General features: G+C 43.9%; 2 protein-coding genes across 6 annotated transcripts in view; both read right to left on the bottom strand.

The window, feature by feature from the left end:
- The window catches only part of LOC140468795 (cell migration-inducing and hyaluronan-binding protein-like), a 258752-nt gene that overhangs the window by 170175 nt on the left and 71014 nt on the right, over window positions 1–17563 (bottom strand). The window lies entirely within an intron of this gene.
- The window catches only part of LOC140468793 (cell surface hyaluronidase CEMIP2-like), a 151982-nt gene that overhangs the window by 21913 nt on the left and 112506 nt on the right, over window positions 1–17563 (bottom strand). For all 4 annotated transcript variants that reach the window (XM_072564814.1, XM_072564817.1, XM_072564816.1 and 1 more), the window contains 3 exons: window positions 12017–12199; window positions 10775–10997; window positions 5443–5544 (listed from right to left, as the gene is read on the bottom strand). In XM_072564814.1, the coding sequence (XP_072420915.1) occupies window positions 5443–5544; window positions 10775–10997; window positions 12017–12199 (508 nt within the window). The remainder of the gene's footprint in view (window positions 1–5442; window positions 5545–10774; window positions 10998–12016; window positions 12200–17563) is intronic.

Genomic DNA, 17563 nt, shown 5'->3' on the forward strand with positions numbered 1-17563 from the left:
CCCACCACGTATGGGTTCATTCCCATGAGGAACCTTTAATCTGTTTCACCCTCAATACCGGTTCTGGAAGTGCTGCTGAGGCATCTCATGGTATCAGAAGATGAGAAATTAAGCACAAGTGCCTCAGGGGATTGCTGAAGAACTTTTGTTCCTGGAGGATTCAAATGCAGGGAATTGGCAAGCGATCATCTTTTAATTTTTCTGGAACAGCAGGATACTTCCTTGAGGGTCTGAGCAAGGAGGGAAGATTGAATAGGTGAGGGTTATTTTCCTTGGAGCAGTGATGGTTTAGAAGGGACCTGATAGAGGTATATAAGATTGCGAAGGTCATAGATAAGAGGGTATTATTTCTATTAGTCGAGAGATCAATAACCAAGGGGATAGGTTTGAGGTGAAAGGCAGGTTGAGGAAGAGATGAGAAGAAACTTTCTCATCCAGAAGGTGGTAGGGATCTGGAACTCACTGCCTGAAACAGTGGTTGAGTTAAAAACTCCTGTAACCAGGTAAGCAGTATTTAGATATTTGCTTGTTGTCATTACCTTTAGGGCTTTGGGTCAAAAGCTGAAAAATGGTATTAGTGTAGTCAGATCTCCATTAACTAGCACAGACATGTTGGGCCTAATGGCCTCTTCCTGTTCTGTAAATATCTTTGAGATAATGAACAACCTTTCCCTTGGTTTCGAGGAGGTGTCATCCATCTTAACCATTTTAAAAACTGATAATACTGCAGATGCTGTAAAACAACACAAGTTGCTGGAAAAGCTCATCAGGTCTAGCATTCGTGAAAAGAAATCAGAGTTAGTGTTTCAGGTCCTTGAGGAAGGGCCCGAAATGTTAAGTTTGATTTCTCTTCACTGACCTGCTGATCTTTTCCAGCAACTTCTATTTTCGTTAACCATTTTATCTTCTTTTCTGAGCAGAGGCTGACTGGCTTGGACATGGGTCACTTTTTGATTTGAACCACTGCCCTTTCCATTACTGATTTAGTGTCAGTCCTCCCATTTGACAAACTATCACAATTTCCCTCAATCTTTGGATGGTTCTAGTAATAATAGCTGCCTGCCCATGTTAAAATGCACTGGGAGTGGATCATAAAGTTCACTAGATGACCATTCCTGACATCCATCTGCCCACATGTTGAGGCACCTGTTGAGGCTTCTTCCCACTCATGTTGACATCATTGTGGGGCACGGGAGGGTCCAAGCTATGTGAGAGCTAGGCAGGAAGGGGAGTGCCTCCCATCAAAGGCACCCCACCCCTCCATTTGCCAATTCAAAATCAGCTCATCAACTATCCCCTAATCTCAAATCCAGCCTGTCAACCTGTTCCCCTGATTAATTCCCCAATTTATCCAGGCTTGTTGAAACGGTGAGACCACCTCCAGCTCCACAGTGGGCACCACTCCCAACTAGGGGTCTTGGGACTGCAGAGTGATCAGATATCTGATTGGTCAGTAGCTCTCTATGTCTAGGTTTTCTCCAACAAAAGGGACAAAGCCCTCTCTTTAAATAATTCTGTTGGTGCAATGAAACAGCTGTGGGGAAGGGGGCAGCAATCGAGATTATTAGTGCTATTGAGCCAGGAGCGGGTAGGAGTGAACCATGGTCCCTGCAAAATACAGCCCTATAATTCACCATTTACCAGAACAATACTGGGCCTTAGAGAGTAATAAGGACACATTACATAATCACAATTTGTACTTCCTGAATCCAGGATGTTCAGGGCAAGGTATAATGAGGTGTTTAAGGCAATGGAAGGATTTTAAAAAAAAACTACTTTCTAATCAACCCATACAGAGATGTTATTATACACCTCAGGAACAGGGGGGACAAACCTGGGCCTCCTGCCTCAGAGGTAGGGATGCTATCATGTGCCACAAGAGCCCCTTGGAGGGATTCAGTAAAATAAACAGAGAGACTGGGGCAGTCAAAAACATGGATAACCCCAAACAAAGAACAAATTCATTTAGGAATGAAACCAGGAAATACATTTTCATACAAAGGATAATGAAAACCTAGAGCATCCTCTTCCAAAAAACTATAATGTGATAATTGAAATTGAGATTGACTGACTTTAGAGTGTCAAGCAATAAACAAAAGATGATAAATGGAGTATGGCACAACCCACCTGCACTGTTACTAGCCTCACCACTCAGGGGACAGCACAAAAGTTAAAGATTTCATCAAATTACACAAAATCCCCTAATTTACTTGCCTGAAAAACTTGGGTTATTAGAATACACTGGCCAGCCTTCTGTACTTAAAAGAAAACTATTCTTTACTCCAAATAAATCAGTTCTAACACAACTAAGCAAATTATGTCTTTTCAACTTAAACCCCTGCACCCACATGTGCAGTCAGACAGAAGCAAATAGAGAAAAAAAATCAAAGATCCTATGGGTGAAAGGGGAAAAAATAAATTAGGACAACACAGTTTGATACTACCAGGAAGAGGATTTAATGAAGTGTCCTTATACTTCCTCAAAGCCCTTCTGATATCTAATCATCTTCCTTCCAAACCACTTCATGGGGTAACTGCAAACATAAGGAAATTAGGGCACAAATTGTTCAGTCCCTCGGTCTCTGGTCAGGGGGTAGCAGCTAGCTAATGGTGAGAGAATAGATAACTAACTTCCAATTCTTTAATACTACTACACGAGGCGAGAGATAACATTGTCTGTTGAGAATCTGGAGGTTTTCTGCCACAGTATTGTTCACACTTAGGTTGTCCATCCGTCTAGGAGCTAGTCAGAGGGTTGTGGTTATACTGAGCACTTCTGATCCACACAGCTGCTCCTGATAGTCTGCGGTTGTTTCTGGGAAAGTTGCCTCTGATCATATGTGGTGCTGATGTGTCCACCAATCTCCCTTCACTACCTGAGCAAAGCAGGAGTGTAAATTGAACTCACAATGAGTTCCTGCAACTTGTTTTAAAACTGCAACATCTCCTTCCACAGATTCCTTGGTTTTAATTTTTCTTCCCCCATTTTACTCCAAGATCCAAAAATAAAGAAAATTTAAAAGATGTGGTACTTCTACCTAATTGAACAGCAAAAGTTACTTAAGAGGCTACATGCTCTCGACTCCTCCAGTTCCTATACTGCCCATATTATAAACAGAAATGATGGCTAATAGCAGCAGAAACATTTCATTCATGAATATCCTTCAAAGTTTCATCTGTTCCTCTGCTTTCTTCTGAAAACCAAACCTTAAACTCTGGCTAAGTCACATCGAGAATATTGTGTCCAGTTCTGGTCACCACACTTTAGGAAGAATGAGCTAAGAGCTCTTAAGAGAGTGTGTGGAGGGGATTTACTGGAGTCGTTCCAGGGATGAGGGATTTTAGGTACACAGTAGCAAAAACTGAGTTTGTTAGGGGGAGATTTGTTAAAGGTGCATGACATTAAGAATGGTTCAAATAAGACACACAAAGAAAGCTAATGGCACAAGGACTCAAGAAGACAGATTTGAGATTATGGAACAGAGTAACGAGGAGGGGAGCATGAGTGGAAGTGGGAGGTGGACATGAAATGGGGGGGGATGTGAGGTAGTGGGGGGGAATGTGAGGAAATGGGAAGGGGATGTGAGGAAGTGGGAAGTGGACGTGAGGTAGTGGGAGGAATGTCAGGAAGTGGGGGGGATGTGAGGAAGTCAGGAGGAATGTGAGGAAATGGGGGGCAATGTGAGGAAATGGGCAATGTGAGGAAATGGGGGGCAATGTGAGGAAATAGGAAGGGGATGTGAGGTAGTGGGGGGTGATATGAGGAAGTGGCGGGGGGATATGAGGAAGTGGAGGGCCGTGAGGAAGTGGAGGGGGTCATGAGGGGATGGGAGGGACGTGAGGAGGTTGGGGGGGGGGGATGTGAGGAAGTGGACAGAATTTGCGGAAGTGAGGGTGTGAGGAAGTGAGCGATGATGTGCTGAAGGGGAAGAAAGGATATGAGGAAGAACATTTTGACATAGTGAAATTTGCTGCCTAAGGAGGGTGGTGAAAGCAGAGATGATCACTGATTTAATAAGGAAATTTGATTTGATAAATCCTGGCGCTGGAAAAAGCACAGCATGTCAGGCAATGTCTGAGGAGCAAGAGAGTCAACGTTTTGTCCAAACCATCGACTCTCCAGCTCTTCAGATGCTGCCTGACCTGCTGTGCTTTTCTCAGCGCTACGCTTTGTCAACAAAGGAAATTTGATGATCATTTGAAGGAATTAAACTTGCAAGGCTACAGGGAATAGGACTAATTGGATTGTCCTACAGAGTGTTACCATAGATTTGATGGGCTGAATGGCCTGTGTCACAGTGACTCTAAGACACTCGCAGTTCTCCTAAAACTTGCAGCACCGTCCTCCCACAGGTCTGCACAGTTCCTGCTTTTTCACATCCAATCAGCAACCTCCCTCCTCACTTTAATAGAACAAGCCACTGAGAGTGGGCCTTGCATCAAACTCTGTTTACCTGAATTGAACTCTGAGAGGTTATCAGCTGCAATAGATAAACCTGCTGTCAGAGTTCTCTGGTGCAGCATTCTGCTTCCCAAAACACAATATGAATTGAGCTGGAATAAAACAATGAGCAGATAATTATTTCTTATTGCTGTGGGTTGAGGAGTAAAAATAACCCAGGCCATTGGGATCAATATGGCTGCTATTCTTCGGAACAGTACCATGGGTCCTATTACTTACAGGTGAGAGATTTATAGTGGCCTCAGTTTAACATCTCATCCGAAAATGCAAAAGAACAGGTTCAGCGACTGATTAATGCCAGTACTCAGGATTGCCAACAGACTACTTATAAGTAAATGTTTGCACTCAAACATCTAGGTCTGTGTTCGCATAATCGGGCTGGAATTTCTTCAGCAGTTCCCAGCTGTTCAGGAAATTTGTGCCAGAGTCTCAGAGTTAAGCTCTGTTATGAATTTGCACATCTGAAATATCAGTCATTCAAGATTTTGCTGTTATTCCTAAAATCTGGACAATGGTGGCAAGGTCATAATAACAGCCTTCCCTGGTTACCGCATACGTGCATTCATCTCCCAGAATGGGTCTAGAGTCACATTTAAGTCAAAGTTAGGGCCAGGTCCTTAAACTCAAATCAACCAACTAATGACGGGGTGCATTAAAATCAGCTCCTTGTTGGCTATGATGGGATTCAAGCTCTGAAGCTGAACCTATTACCCTGACCAGCAGGCTAACACATACTCAATTTCCTCTTCCTTCATCAAAAAATACAGGTCGTTGTGAAGTGCAGGCCCTGTCCAACATCATTTAGATGTTAAATTCAGATTAAAAAGAAAAACTGGTTTTTGCTCCTCTTGATCAAATTGTGTATCAAAGTACCTTGATGTAATAATTAAATGAAATTCAGGAGAATGATTGTTTTGCCCTTCGAAGTTCCAATCTGAAAAGGAAGTCAAAATCAACATGAACTAGATTGTTGCTGTTACCTTAATGAAAGAGAATTTATGTCCATTTTGTATGTCTCCTGTGCTCTGTGACTGTATCTCAATTTTGATGTACACTCTGTGTGGGTCACTTGTTATAGCGACCTAGGGAGACAACAAAGATATATATAATGTCATCTGAGCCTTAACAAGATGATGAATATTTTTGTTAATTCACTTACTATGAGCAAACAAACAGAGAAACACTGAAAACCACATGGGGATTTCTGGCTATTTCATAGTAAAAAGTAAGACATTCACTAAATTCAATTGTTTGACTTTTCTCAGGGTGCTAGGATATCTGCCATGACTCTGTCCACTATTAGATAAACGATAAAGTCTACTATGCATAAATGGATTGGCATATGTTACTGTAGGAGGAATTAATTGCACTCGCCCACCCCACCCTCTGCTGCATTTGGTGGCGGACAGGAACTTAACCAAATAGAAGGGTGGCAGCTGGACAATCCACTGGTTTCCCATTAAACCCTGCTCAGTAGGATGTAGTTTGCACAGCTATGGGAGAAGGTGTATAGAAAGCAGCTGGAAGGAAGTGAAACCAAGGTATCTGAGAGAGTTAGGGGTTTACAGTGAACATTGGTTGACAACCTAAGCCAAATAAAGACCTAATAGAGATAGTTGAAGGAGTGAAATGATGAATTGAAGGTAGACCACATAACAATGAGGGAGGGGTGAAGCTAAGTTGATTAAATTTTCTCACTCATGTACTGCACAAAGAGTGAGAGAGGTGTCCTTGGTAAAATTGGAGCTAAGCATGCCCAGGTATGAAGATGTCAGAAGGATGTTGAGGGAAGCAATTTCTGAGGGAAACTCAAAAACCAAAACAGAAATTGCTAGAAAAGCGCAGGAACGTCTGAGGAAGGGGCAGTGGACCTGAAACGTTAACTCCGATTTCTATCCACAGATGCCACCAGACCTGTTGAGCTTTTCCAGCAATTTCTATTTTTGCCCCTAAGACAGTTGTTAATATTTTTAATGTTGCGTGAAACATCAATCACCTGCGCGAAAAGAGCTTTGAGAATTTAACTCCAAAGCCTCTTGAAAAGAACAAAAGTTCATAAATCTTCTCAAGATGGAAGGACATACTCCTCACTAAAATCAGAAATATGTTACCCATGTATGGCACTGGGATGACATTGGTGAAATGAGTAAGATCATGAATGGCCCTGACAAAGTGAACATGGAAATGGCATTTCCTTTTGAGGGCGAGTCCAAAATAAGCGGGCACTGTTTTAAATTGAGGGGTCACCTTTTAAGAAAGATGATCATTGAATATTTTTAAGGCAGAGGTAATTATATTCTTATTAGGGAGGAGAATCAAAGGTTATTGGGGATAGATGGCAATGTGGAATTCATAACATCAGTCATGATTTTATTGAATTGCAGAACAGGCTGAAGGGGCTGATTGGTCTGCTTCTGCTCCTATTTCACACGTGTACCAGGAAAAGCTTCAAACTGTACATATTTAGCACGCAAGGGTGAACTATGAACTCTTTCAAAAACTGTTCTCAAGTCTTATGAAAGTACAGACTATTCAGCTGGGCTGAGATTCTACAGTGGAGCTGTTAAGGACTGATGGATAAATTCAAACACATTGATATTGTACTTTTTCTTAGTTTCTTAACTGAACAAACCAAACTTCATCTCTAGCTCATGTGTATTAGTGGCCTGGTATCCTACTGTGTGAACTGTGTGCTGTGATGGTCATAGAGCTGAGAACAACCATTTAAACACTCTGGCACTACAGGTAAAGGAAAGAAAAAAGACTCTCTCACTCAAATGCTAGTCAGCCACTGCCAAAAGAAATCAGGCAGAAAAGTTTTAACCAATCTACTAAGACTGTCAATGCTAATGACAAAACACATTGCAATGAGAGCTTATTGGTTCGGAGTATTCTGTTTAGAGTGTAACAAATTGGGGAACATTGCCTGGGGTCTGTTACAACAAGAATACAAATAGATTTAGGGAATAGAGTTAGTTTAACATATTTAGAGCAATTGGTTCCAGTTTTTCTGACCAACATATATAAAATAAGTACAACAGCTGTCACAACGTTTCATTATCAAGTTTCACATTTACCAGAAACTTCATGATGAGAAGATTGGTCAGTTAGCCAAATTCTTATCATGTTAAACTCCAATTACAAGGACATAATGTTGCAATTAGTGAAGTAGGGCTATCAATAGAAGCAAGAATATAAAGTTCAAGCTCCAGGCTGTGCTTCATAATGAGAAACTGTTTAACATGCGGAATTAATACAATTAAACTACTTTTGCAGAAAGGTCATTCTATTCCTGTTAGGCCATACTTGGAATTTTAAAAATACCATACAATTGTTGATAACATCCAAAGTTAAGGAACTGTAAATGAACCCACATTGCAAACAAATCAGAGAAATTTACCAAGTTCTAGAGCTGCCTGTGAGCAGTCTGAGACAGAGTCAGAAAACTGGGGAACCAGGGTTGATGTCTTTATCTGATCTGCTCTTTCTTCAAGTCAAGACTCCCACGGAGTGAGGGATTGTCAAATTGACTTGACTGTAACATTTTTGCTGTTGTTTTGAAAATCACCACTATATTACAAAAATACTCTTTAATCTAAAGGCGTTTTACTTCAAATATTCACTGAGCAATGGGTCATTTGCTATTAATTACCGTGTATGACACCCAATGTTTTTAATAAAGGCTGCCTGACAAACCAAGTGTATTTGTAAATTTAACTAGACAAATAAAAAAGGTTCATAATCCTTCATAATTCACATGGGTTCATATGTAGTTGGACCTTCCTGGCCCTTATAACAAGTTGCTGAATACAGGGATGGGAGGGTGCACCCACTGAACAGCCCAGTCCACTCTTCTCCAATTAAATGAACAGAAGATAATTTGGGGGTGCAGCTCATTACAGCTTCATGTTCTTTCTTATGCAATTTCCCAATATTTGTAGCCACACAAGAACAGAGGAAGTTATTCAATCCCTGAAGTCTGTGTCACTATCCATTTCGATCATAGTTGACCTTAAATCCATTCACTCTCCATCCAGAAGCAACTGATCTTAGTTTGGAATACTACAGACTCGCTACCACAGCCACATCTCCTTCCTCAGCACCTGCCTATGGAACCGACTGACCCCGCACGAACTCTGGACAACGTTCAGACCAACAAAATTTGGACCCAACCAGGAAACTTCCCCGATCCCCAACGCCTTATCTTCACCATGGACATCCAGTCCCTGTACACCTCCATCCCCCATCATGGAGGCCTCAAAGCCCTTCGCTTCTTCCTTTCCCACCGTACCAACCAGTACCCTTCCACTGACACCCTCCTTCGACTGACTGAACTGGTCCTCACTCTGAACAACTTCTCTTTCCAATCCTGCCACTTCCTCCAAACCAAAGGAGTAGCCATGGGCATCCACATGGACCCAGCTATGCCTGCCTCTTCGTAGGATATGTGGAACAGTCCATCTCCCATAGCTACCTAGACTATACCTCCTCCCACCCTGCCCCCTGTAAAAACGCCATCCCATATTCCCAATTCCTTCGTCTCCGCCACATCTGCTTCCAGGAGGACCAGTTCCAATACCGAATAACCCAGATGGCCTCCTTCTTCAAAGATTGCAATTTCCCCCCAGACGTGATCGACGATGCCCTCCACCTCATCTCCTCCACTTCCCGCTCCTCCGCCCTTGAGCCCCGCCCCTCCAATCGCCACCAGGACAGAACCCCACTGGTCCTCACCTACCACCCTACCAACCTCCATATACATCGTATCATCCGTCGTCATTTCCGCCACCTCCAAACGGACCCCACCACCAGGGATATATTTCCCTCCCCTCCCCTATCAGTGTTCCGAAAAGACCACTCCCTCCGTGACTCCCTCGTCAGGTCCACACCCCCCACTAACCCAACCTCTACTCCCGGCACCTTCCCCTGCAACTGCAAGAAATGCAAAACTTGCGCCCACACCTCCCCCCTTACTTCCCTCCAAGGCCCCAAGGGATCCTTCCATATCCGCCAAAAATTCACCTGCACCTCCACACACATCATTTACTGCATCCGCTAAACCCGGTGTGGCCTCCTCTATATTGGGGAGACAGGCCGCCTACTTGCGGAACGTTTCAGAAAACACCTCTGGGACACCCGGACCAACCAACCCAACCACCCTGTGGCTCAACACTTCAACTCCTCCTCCCACTCCACCAAGGACATGCAGGTCCTTGGACTCCTCCATCGCCAGACCATAGCAACACGACAGCTAGAGGAAGAGCGCCTCATCTTCCGCCTAGGAACCCTCCAACCACAAGGGATGAACTCAAATTTCTCCAGTTTCCTCATTTCCCCTCCCCCCACCTTGTCTTAGTCAAATCCCTTGAACTCAGCACCGCCTTCCTAACCTGCAATCTTCTTCCTGACCTCTCCGCCCCCACCCCCACTCCGACCTATCACCCTCACCTTGACCTCCTTCCACCTATCGCATTTCCAAAGCCCCTCCCCCAAGTCCCTCCTCCCTACCTTTTATCTCAGCCTGCTGGACACACTTTCCTCATTCCTGAAGAAGGGCTCATGCCCGAAACGTCGATTCTCCTGCTCCTTGGATGCTGCCTGACCTGCTGCATTTTTCCAGCAACTGTAGCTTGGAATGCTACAGTTGATTCCAATACCTACTGCCCTTTCTTGATTAGATTCCCTACAGTGTGGAAACAGGCCTTTTGGCCCAACAAGTCCACACCGACCCTCCAGAGAGAAACCCACCCAGATCCATTTCCCTCTGACTAATGCACCTAACACTATGGGGCAATTTAGCATGGCCAATTCACCTAACCTGCACATCTTTGGACTGTGGGAGGAAACCGGAGCACCCGGAGAAAACCCACACAGACACGGGGAGAATGTGCAAACTCCACACAGACAGTCGCCCGAGGCTGGAATCGAACCCGGGTCTCTGGTGCTGTGAGGCAACAGTGCTTACCACTGAGCCACCGTACCACTCCTGAGAGAGCTCAGTTTCTCCGAGATATTGTGAGACAAACTGCTTCCTGATTTCAGTCCTGCAAAGTTTGAAATGCTTTGTTCTAAATTCCTTTGGTAGAGAATGGTTTCTCTGTATCGCTCCCAGATCGTTTATCACTTTAGATTAACCTTCATATTTCCAATCTTAGTCTGAGAAATCTGGCCTCACAAATTAACCGTTTAAGATCTGATGCTCTTTCACTGAATGTGCACTGCAGCTTCTTGCTGAGTTTCACTGCTCTAAACAACGATTCAGGTGACCCACTTGCTCCCTTCAAGAGGGATGCCACTCGATGGACAACCTACCTGTGGGGCACCACAGTGTCTGCAAGGAGCAGCCACCCGTCCGGTCAGAGTGATGAGATGGGCTGCCTCGCTTGAGTGTTTCACTGAGTGGCCCTTCCGCAAGCAGTCACTGCTTTCCCAGGAGATGACATGCGACAAAATCTTCACACGCTCACAGCCGTGTTTGGAGCAATAGCTGTGGCCTTTCCGGACATGTTTTGCTTGAAGGATAAGAAAAAGAATCCTGAGAGGAACCAAGAAAATTGTAAAGAGCAATGGAGGGAATCATTATCCTCGAGTCTTCCACAAACTATCTAAATAGTCATCATTACTGCATGAATATCACTTCCTGAAAAACATTCACAACATAATTGCCCTCTTCCCCTCAGCTGGAGTCTGATCCTCGATTGGCTGTTGCTGTACATAATTGGAGGCCTTCCATTGGTTCTTGCTCATCAGCAAGAGCTAACCTGTGTACCAGGGTGAAGCTCTCTTCCACCCATTCCCCCACTTGCAGAGAACCCATTTTCAAATTACTGTTTCACCATTGCTCTCACAGCCTAGAACTCGAAAACTTGAAATCTCCCAGAACTCAGACCAAGAGAAAGAGTCCTGCCATGCTGGTGATATCATTGATCCAAACTCTATAAGCTACAGGTGCTATGAGACTTTACACCGTAGCCTCTGTGTGGGCCATTCCCAGACCCTATTTGGCTTTTCTCTTTCTCCTCCAAGGGACAAGATCCCCCAAGTCCCAGCTCCACTAACTTGATTCCACGTGCCAATCCCTTCAATTTGCACTCTTATGCTCCTGACTCCATCACTTCATTTTCTGAGGTCAATAGAAGATCAAAACAGAGAAGAGTGGGGTTATGCATTTTGATCAAAGGGATGAATTGAATTATTGCACAGGTCTAAAGAGCATACAGAGGGACAGGGGGCTGGCAGCAGGAAGCATTGATGGTATGGCAGGATATTAAGGGCAGCACGGTGGCTGGAAAATGGATGGACACATGAGGAAATAAACTAACAAGCTTATGAGAATAGAGCAAAGGATCTTCTGGATTGCTCTACAAAGAGTTAGCATGAGGCTGAGTGGCTGAATAGCCTTCCTCTGTGCCCTAATGACAATGATTTAATGACAATGACTCTTTCCAGCCTTCTAAGGCCTTGACTTTCTCTTGTTCGGTCCTTCCTCTCAGGCTGCTCCAATCAGTTACACAGTAACTATGGTTTTCCTCTATAAATAAGACGTAGACTTACCCTGCACTGCTGTCAAAGTAATACACACTCTTGTCTGGATGTTTCTGCAGGATGTTGAAGGACGATACTGCTTTATACCGTTTCACACTGTGTACTCTTCCGCTCGATCGATCGTATATATCAGACATAACTTTAAAAACTGTTCTCTTGGGATAACAAAGGCCAACTTGGATCCAGTTCCCTCTGCAACAACATTAACAATAATGTCTTGTTCACATTGCAACACAAATATTCCATTTTAATATCAGCAAAAACACTCAAACAACAAACGTGAACTTGCTGTGAAATAAAAAATTGCAGGTGAAGTGTTAACTCCTGTGACATTGCTGGGCAAGGGTAAGAGATGTCACTCAATGTTACAGCTTTTTCATTTACTCTGTCATCGATTGTAGGCACTGTTGTAGCTGTTGGTCACTAGCCACTGCCACTAGTCCTCCTTTCTACTCTTTAAATAAAATTTAAATGGTTTAGAGAGCCCCAAGAAAAAAAAATCACTAGGTCAAATCGAATTTATCAAAAACTGGAATCAATACATCATTACCAGATGTAAGTATGCACCCTATCATCACTCCCTCTGTAACTGGGTCCTAGACTTCCTGACTGGGAGACCTCAGTCAGTCTGCATTGGGAACAGCATCTCCAACACCATCACAGTGAGCATGGGGATCCCCCCCCACCCAGGGCTGTGTGCTCAGCCCCTTGCTGTTCACCTGCTGACACACCACTGTGCAGCGATGCCCAGCTCAAATCACATCATTGAGTTCACTGATGATACGACTGTAGTTGGTCTCATCAGCAGGAAGACGAGTTGGCATACAGAGAGGAGGCGCAGCAGCTAACGGACTGGTGCCGAGCCAACAATCTGTCTCTGAACGTGGACAACACAAAAGAGATGGTTGTTGGCTTCAGGATTGGCACAGAGCGACCACTCTCCACTGCACATTGACGGCTCCCCCCGTGGAGATCGTGAAAAGCACCAAATTTCTTTGCATACCCTGGTGAAGAATCTCACCTGGTCCCTCAAAACCAGCAGCAACTTTCTGCACAGGCTGAGGATAGCCTACCTCCCACCCCTCATCCTCACCACATTCTACAGAGGGTTCATTGAGAGTACCCCGAGCTGCTACATCACTGCCTGGTTCGGGATTTGCACCGTCTCGGATTGTAAGACCCTCCGGTGGATAGTGAGGAGGGCCGAGAAGATCATTGGGGTCTCTCTCCCCTCTATTACTGACATTTACACCACACGCTGCATCTGAAAGGTTAAGAGCGTTGTGGAAGACCCCACACACCCCTCACTCAAACTCTTCTCCCTCCTGCCATCTGGCTGAAGATACCAGAGCATATGGTCTCTCACGTCCAGAATATGCAAGTTTTGTTCCCCCATGCCATCAGGCTACTTAACACTGTATGATCGGACTCTATTCCATCAGAAACCTTTTGAATTGCTGCTTGAAACAATGTTTTATTAATCACCATTCTTTTATTGCACTGTAATTTGTACACCATGGTGCCTGTTGTCCTGACACGTCAGGAGTTACTCTGCTGTCTTGCATGTTTTGCATTTCTTATGCAGTTTATGTTGCCCTTCGCGTGCTGTTTGTGCTGTCCACGTAGCACCTTGGTCCTGGAGGAACACTGTCTCGTTTTTAGTGTAACAGTTGTATCTGGGAGAAATGACAAATAAAAGCTACTCTTGACCCTTGATATCGGCCAGGTTTGTCACATCAGCCTCCACTGGAACTTGTGCAAGAATAACTGTTTCTCCACCAAAAAGACTGTGTGATATCATCAGATAGGAGAGGCTAGATAGGCTGGGAGTTTTTTCTCTGGAATGTAGGAAGCTGAGGAGTGACCTTATAGGGATTTATAAAATCATGAGGAGTGTGGATGGGATGAATAGTCAAGGCCTTTTCTCCAGGGTAGAGAAGAACAACATTACAGGGCATAGGTATAAGGCAAAGGGGAAAGAGATAAAATGTTATCTGAGGGGCAACATTTTCACACAGATGGTGGTGTGTGTATGGAACGAGCTGCAAGAGAAAGTGGTAGAGCGAATACAGAATCTAAGCTGAACACTGCAGTACAGTATGGAGGGAGTGCTGCTGCACTGTTAGAGGTCCGATCTTACACACAATCTGTTTAACATCTGACCTCACAGGTGGACGGAAGATATTCCACAGCACTACTTCAAGGAAGAACAACTGAGGAATTTTTCCATGGTATTCTGATCAATTATTTATCCCTCAATCAACATCACAAGCAGATTATCTGGTCATTCCCTTGTTGATATTTGTGGAATTTCACTGTGCACTGGTTGCAGTGTTTTAGATTTCTTACAGTATGGAAATAGGCCCTTCGGCCCAACAAGCCCACACCGACCCTCCGAAGAGCAACCTACCCAGACCCATTCCCCTACATTTACCCCTTCACCTAACACTACGGGCAATTTAGCATGGCCAATTCACCTAACCTGCACATTTTCTTTGGACTGTGGGAGGAAACCGGAGCACCCTGAGGAAACCCACGCAGACACGGGGAGAATGTGCAAGAGGTCTCTGGCGCTGTGAGGCAGCAGTGCGAACCACTGAGCCACCGTGCCGGCACTGTGTTCTCTGCATTACAAAAATTACAACATTTTAAAAGAATTTAATTGAAGAGTGAAGCAATTTGGAGTTCTTGAGGTTGTCATAGGAGCTGAATAAATGCAGAGGATTTTTAAAGTAGTGAATGTAATCTGAGTCATGCAACAGGGTAATGCTGAGTGCAAATAATATTTGTTTATCTGAGGGGGCATGGATTGGATATAACAGCTATATCTTTTCCAGTAATGTACATTCAGAGAACAGAATGACTGGGTGATACATTGGTCCCTACATCACACAACTCTCAAAGATCTCCAAACTGGTTCTTCACTGGGACACAGAAGTTAGGACTAGGAATGCGCCATTCAGCCCTGCTCCACCATTCAGTACCATCATGGCTGATTTGGCTGTTGTCTCAGACTCACTTTCATGCCTGCACCCCATAACCCTTGGTTTTTCTAACCCATCATATTTTATCCCCTCAATCAAACAGAATTGTACACTTATTTTAATGAGGCAGTGGAATTGCAAATTCCTCCTCCTCCCTACTGTGAGACATTGTGAACCATTTCCCGTCACTATCTTGGATCTCTCCCAGGATCCCACTACTATCTTAAAGAGGTCACTAGGAAGTTGAGAAGTCCATTCACCGTCCCAGGAGTGAGATTATACTGATCTAGCACATTCATGCAATCGATTACACCTGCTGTCACTCTCACCTGAGACATACAAAAAGGTGCATTAAACAAGGCAGCCATTCGCATCATTGCTGCAGAATGCCCGTACTGTTTTACTGTACACACTGCAATGCACAGGATGTAGATGACTAAACAATGACCATCAGTATCTGAGTCAATCAGAGTATTCTTGACTGAGTAGACATTCAGATCCTTCACTCCAGGCACATGGCTTTGCCAGTGAGGAGTGTGGGAATGGGTAATGTGAATCTGAGGTCACAGCCTGTCCTGACCATTTAAGCAGGCACCACACTGATTCATCTAAAGATGATGTCTATTCCATATGCATCTAGATGGATGTCTACCAGGCTGTAAAACCCAACTTATGGCTATAGAATATGGCAGGACATACGATACATCATGAATTCTGAACACTGTTTTTGGTTCAATGGAGGGATTGGTTGTGCCACAGTCACAGTATGAACCATATATACCATCATCAAAAACACACTGGTGTTGGTGTTAGGAGATTAGGGTTTTGAAGGTCGGAAACAATCAAAGACTGCTGCCTTGTCTGGAAGTAGATTCAGTGCAAACAACTGCAAGCTGGGAACTGCTTTGTCAGGCTACGAGTTAGACAAGCAAAAGAGGGACTCCAAATGTGTAACTCATTACCTTGACATTTACCCTCACTGCGCCACCACCCTGCATAGCCATGCGCATTATCAAACTTCTATTCTTTTGTCCAAATTATAACTTCTTTAATTACTTCACAATATTCACCTTGACATACTTCAGTCAATTTCATAGATCTCTTTTGAAAGGTCTCTTTTTCTCAAACAAGATGTTTTAAGACCCGGGTGAATGCTGTGGGTTAAGTGACTTCCTTCAATGCCTTTCCAATTTGATTGTGGTCAGTAAACTGGTTGGTTTCAGCATCTGCAGGACTGGTTGGTTTAGTTTGTCAGTTGCAGGGAAGATCAGGCTAGACCTTGAGGTGGTTCTTTAGTGACACTATGCACCAGATATCAACATCGGGCAATCACTGCTTGCACTTGCTCTAACTACAACTACTCGCACAGTCTCTAACACATGACTCCAGAGGTCACAGTCACATCGCAGCATATCTCCGAGGCTTATCTGCACATTTATTAATATGGGTTATTAACCCAGAGAAATTGGGAGCTCATGATGAGATTGAATACAGAGATAACAGTGCCCAAACATCATGTGTACTAGGACATGTACATAGCATCAATATGATTGGGTACATTGGAGTTGGGGTGCGATTATCTGAGAAAGAAAGGATTGAACCAATTCTGTTGCATGTGGACATTTTAGGCCGAAGGCCTGGGACTGCTCTTAGTGTAAGAGATTCAACACGGAGCATCTAGAGGATGAACAAAGAAGTCTGAAGGGAAAGTGGAATGAAGTCACAATTTCTGCCCAAGGAACACTGCAATTGAATACTCAAATGTCTCTTGGAAACTGGTTCTCCAATACTATGCTGCCAAGTTTCACTTATGTCAAGTGAAACTATCACAGATATGGTGCAGTGACAGCTATGGACAATTGCAAGGAGTCCTAAAGGACCGCTGGAGGATATCTATATCCAGAATTACAGCAAATGTGGGATAAATAATCCAATTTCCTGCACTTATCCTTAAAGGACATTAGTCTCAGGAAACCTATCCATTTTTCTCTTGCTCAATGATTGAATTTTCACAGCTCACTGGGGTAGAGAATTCTAAAGATTCCCCACCGCGTTAGTGAAGAAATTCCACCTCATCTCAGTCCTAAATGGTCTGTCTCTTGTCCTGGGATGATGTCTCCTGGTTATAGAGTCACCAGCCAAATGGAAAAGTCTTATCCACAGCCATCCTGTCACATCCTGTAAGAATTTTGTAAGTTTCAAAAAGGTTACCCCTTACTCTATGAAACTCAAAGATTACAGGCCCAGTTTCCCCTTGCCTCATAAACCAATCTCATCATCCAGGGATGAATTTGATGAACCTTTGTTGCACTCACTTATGGCAAATGTATTCCTCCTGAGACAAGGGGATCAAAACTGTACACAATATTCCAAGTGAGGACTCAGAAAAGCTCTATCCAATTACAAGATATCTTTACATTCAATCTTTATTGTGTCTCAAAGCCTCTTGCGATGCTCATCAACATAACATTTGCCAATCTAATTCCATGCTGCATCTGCATGCTAACTTTCAGTCATTCATAAACAAGGGCTCCGGGCTCCTACGAACAACTATACTTCCCAACCTCTCACC

This window comes from Chiloscyllium punctatum, chromosome 48, assembly GCF_047496795.1.
Source record: "Chiloscyllium punctatum isolate Juve2018m chromosome 48, sChiPun1.3, whole genome shotgun sequence".
In the NCBI taxonomy this organism is placed as follows: Eukaryota; Metazoa; Chordata; class Chondrichthyes; order Orectolobiformes; family Hemiscylliidae; genus Chiloscyllium; species Chiloscyllium punctatum.